This window comes from Carassius auratus, chromosome 40 (genome assembly GCF_003368295.1).
Source record: "Carassius auratus strain Wakin chromosome 40, ASM336829v1, whole genome shotgun sequence".
In the NCBI taxonomy this organism is placed as follows: Eukaryota; Metazoa; Chordata; class Actinopteri; order Cypriniformes; family Cyprinidae; genus Carassius; species Carassius auratus.
In genome coordinates, this window is record NC_039282.1 from 19372236 (window position 1) to 19374735 (window position 2500).

Here is a 2500-nt window from a genome sequence, read left to right on the forward strand (position 1 = left end):
CTCCTGTTAGTTTGTGAACGCTCTGCTGCATGCAGCACCATGCAGACACTTACTGCCCCCTCAGGCAGGAGCGGGTAACTACAGCGGCATTCGGTTTCCCTCAATGCTGATTTTAACGGCTCCCTGCGGCCGCCGCTGCTTCCTCTGCTCCACGAAACGCCGCTTGTGCTTCTCCAACAGGCTGATGCCTTTCCTGAAGCTCCTCTACCAATCACACAACAGTAAACAAACTCCTCCACCAATCAGGTTCAGAGGGGGGATAAACCTCTACCCTGCCTCACACTTCCTGTTCATTTGAGCATGAGACGCTTGTCAATCATTGCTCTATAGAGTTAAGCTCCGCCCACACATATGCCCCGCCCACTCACCCGGTTGGAGTCCCCATCCACGTTCCATTTGGGCCGAACCACATAGTCCTTATTGGAGGGCATGGGCACACGAGCTCGAGCACAGAAGCCCGGGTCACCCGGACGCAACGCCCTGATTAACAGAGAGAGAGATATTAGATCACATAAACCAAACTGTCACGGAGAGCATCACCTAAAAAAAAAAAATTATTAAATTATACAATGCATTTTTTACATTATTATACAATTAATTAATTATAAAGAAGTGATCATTTTCATTAATTATAATAAAAAATTAAATTATACAATGCATCTTTCAGTTATTATATATACATTTTCTTATAACAAAATAATAATTTTCATTAATTAGCATTAGCAGAATTATTATAAGGAGTTACACAAATTATACAATGCATTTTAAAATTATAATTATATAATAAAACATTAAATAATTCATAAATTTGCATAATTTAAATAACAAATTACAATTATAATGAATGTTTATATATTGTATATGTTTGTAAATATTAATAATTAGTATTAACAAAAAATATTAAAATTAAGGATTATATTATACATTTACATGAATTATATAATATAAATATGACAAAAATTATAAATATAAATTATATGATTTTTTTTAATTATATAAATATTAAATTATATATTTTTTATAATTATAAAATACTAAATTATAATTAAGTTAATAAGAATTAATACAAAATGTTAAGTTAAAATGAAATACAAAAAGTATACAATATTTTCTATTTATAATTATTACTTATAAAATAATATTATAATAAATGCACACACTTTCATCAATTAGCATTAATACAAATATTGAATACTGAAATAAAGAATTCTATAATATATTTTTAAATTACAATACATGTCATTAAAATAAAATATTAAATTCTAATTTAAATTAAAAACATTTCTTAAAATAATGCAATAATGCTACATTATAATTTTCATTAATTAGCATTAACAGAAATATTATAAGGAGTTACACAAATTATACAACGCATTTTAAAATTATAATAATATAATAAATACATTATAACAAATAAAATATTAAATAATTCATCAATTTGCATAATTTAAATAACAAGTGACACAATAATAAATGCTTATATATTGTAAAATAGGAATGTAAATATTAAAATATGAAATTAATAATTTTCAACAATTATTATTAGCAAAAATATATTAAAATGAGGGATTACATAATGCATTTACATGAATTACATAATATAAATATAACAAAAATTATAATTATAAATTATAAGATTTTTTAATTATATAAATATAAATTATATAATTTTTAATATGATAATAAAATACTAAATTATAATCATGTTAATTAGCAGGAATACAAAATGTAAAATTATAATGAATTACAAAAATTATTAAAAGAAATGTTTTATAAATTATTACTTATAAAAAAATATTATATTAAATACCAATTTCTTCAACTAGCATTAATAAAATTATATAATATATTTTTTTAATTACAATACATTTCATTATAATAAAATATTAAATTATAATTAAATTATAAACTACATATTTAGATTAAAAAACAATGCAATAACACCAAGTCATAATATTTTTGATTAATTAACATTACTAAAATATTAACTTATTTTTGCTATTGCAATTGTGTGTGATTAATGAAATACACAGATGTGGTGTTAAAGAGACTGACTTCTCCTCTCCGGTGAGCACTTTCTCCAGATCTCTGCGAGGAGTCTGTCCTCCTGAACTGTGGGAGGAAGCAGAAACACACAGACTGAGAGCCAGCCAATCATAAGGAAGCATGATGAAGATGATGATGATGATGATGATGATGCAGAGGCTTACAGGCTTTCAGTGCTTAACAAACTCAAAATGAGAACAAACACACACAGAATGGGGCGACAGACAGGCTGAGTTTGGGGTTAAAGGTCAAAGGTCAAGAGTCATCACAACTGAGACGGAAAGTACAAAACAGAATCTGAGTCGATAGAAAAGAATGTGGCCAAATTGATCAACAGAACATTAAAAGAATCAGATTCAATTGTAAAGAATCATCGAATCAAACTGAATCTGAACAGAATCAAATCACACCGAATCAGTTCGAATCAAGTCAGATTAAAAGATTCTATTTCATG

The 2500-nt window shown here is 27.2% G+C and overlaps 1 protein-coding gene across 1 annotated transcript in view; it reads right to left on the minus strand.

Moving 5' to 3' along the window:
- Positions 1 to 2500, minus strand: part of LOC113058793 (protein IWS1 homolog) — a 13471-nt gene that overhangs the window by 3866 nt on the left and 7105 nt on the right. The window contains 2 exon segments of the mRNA XM_026227002.1: positions 369 to 480; positions 2056 to 2112. Coding sequence (XP_026082787.1) covers positions 369 to 480; positions 2056 to 2112 — 169 coding nt within the window.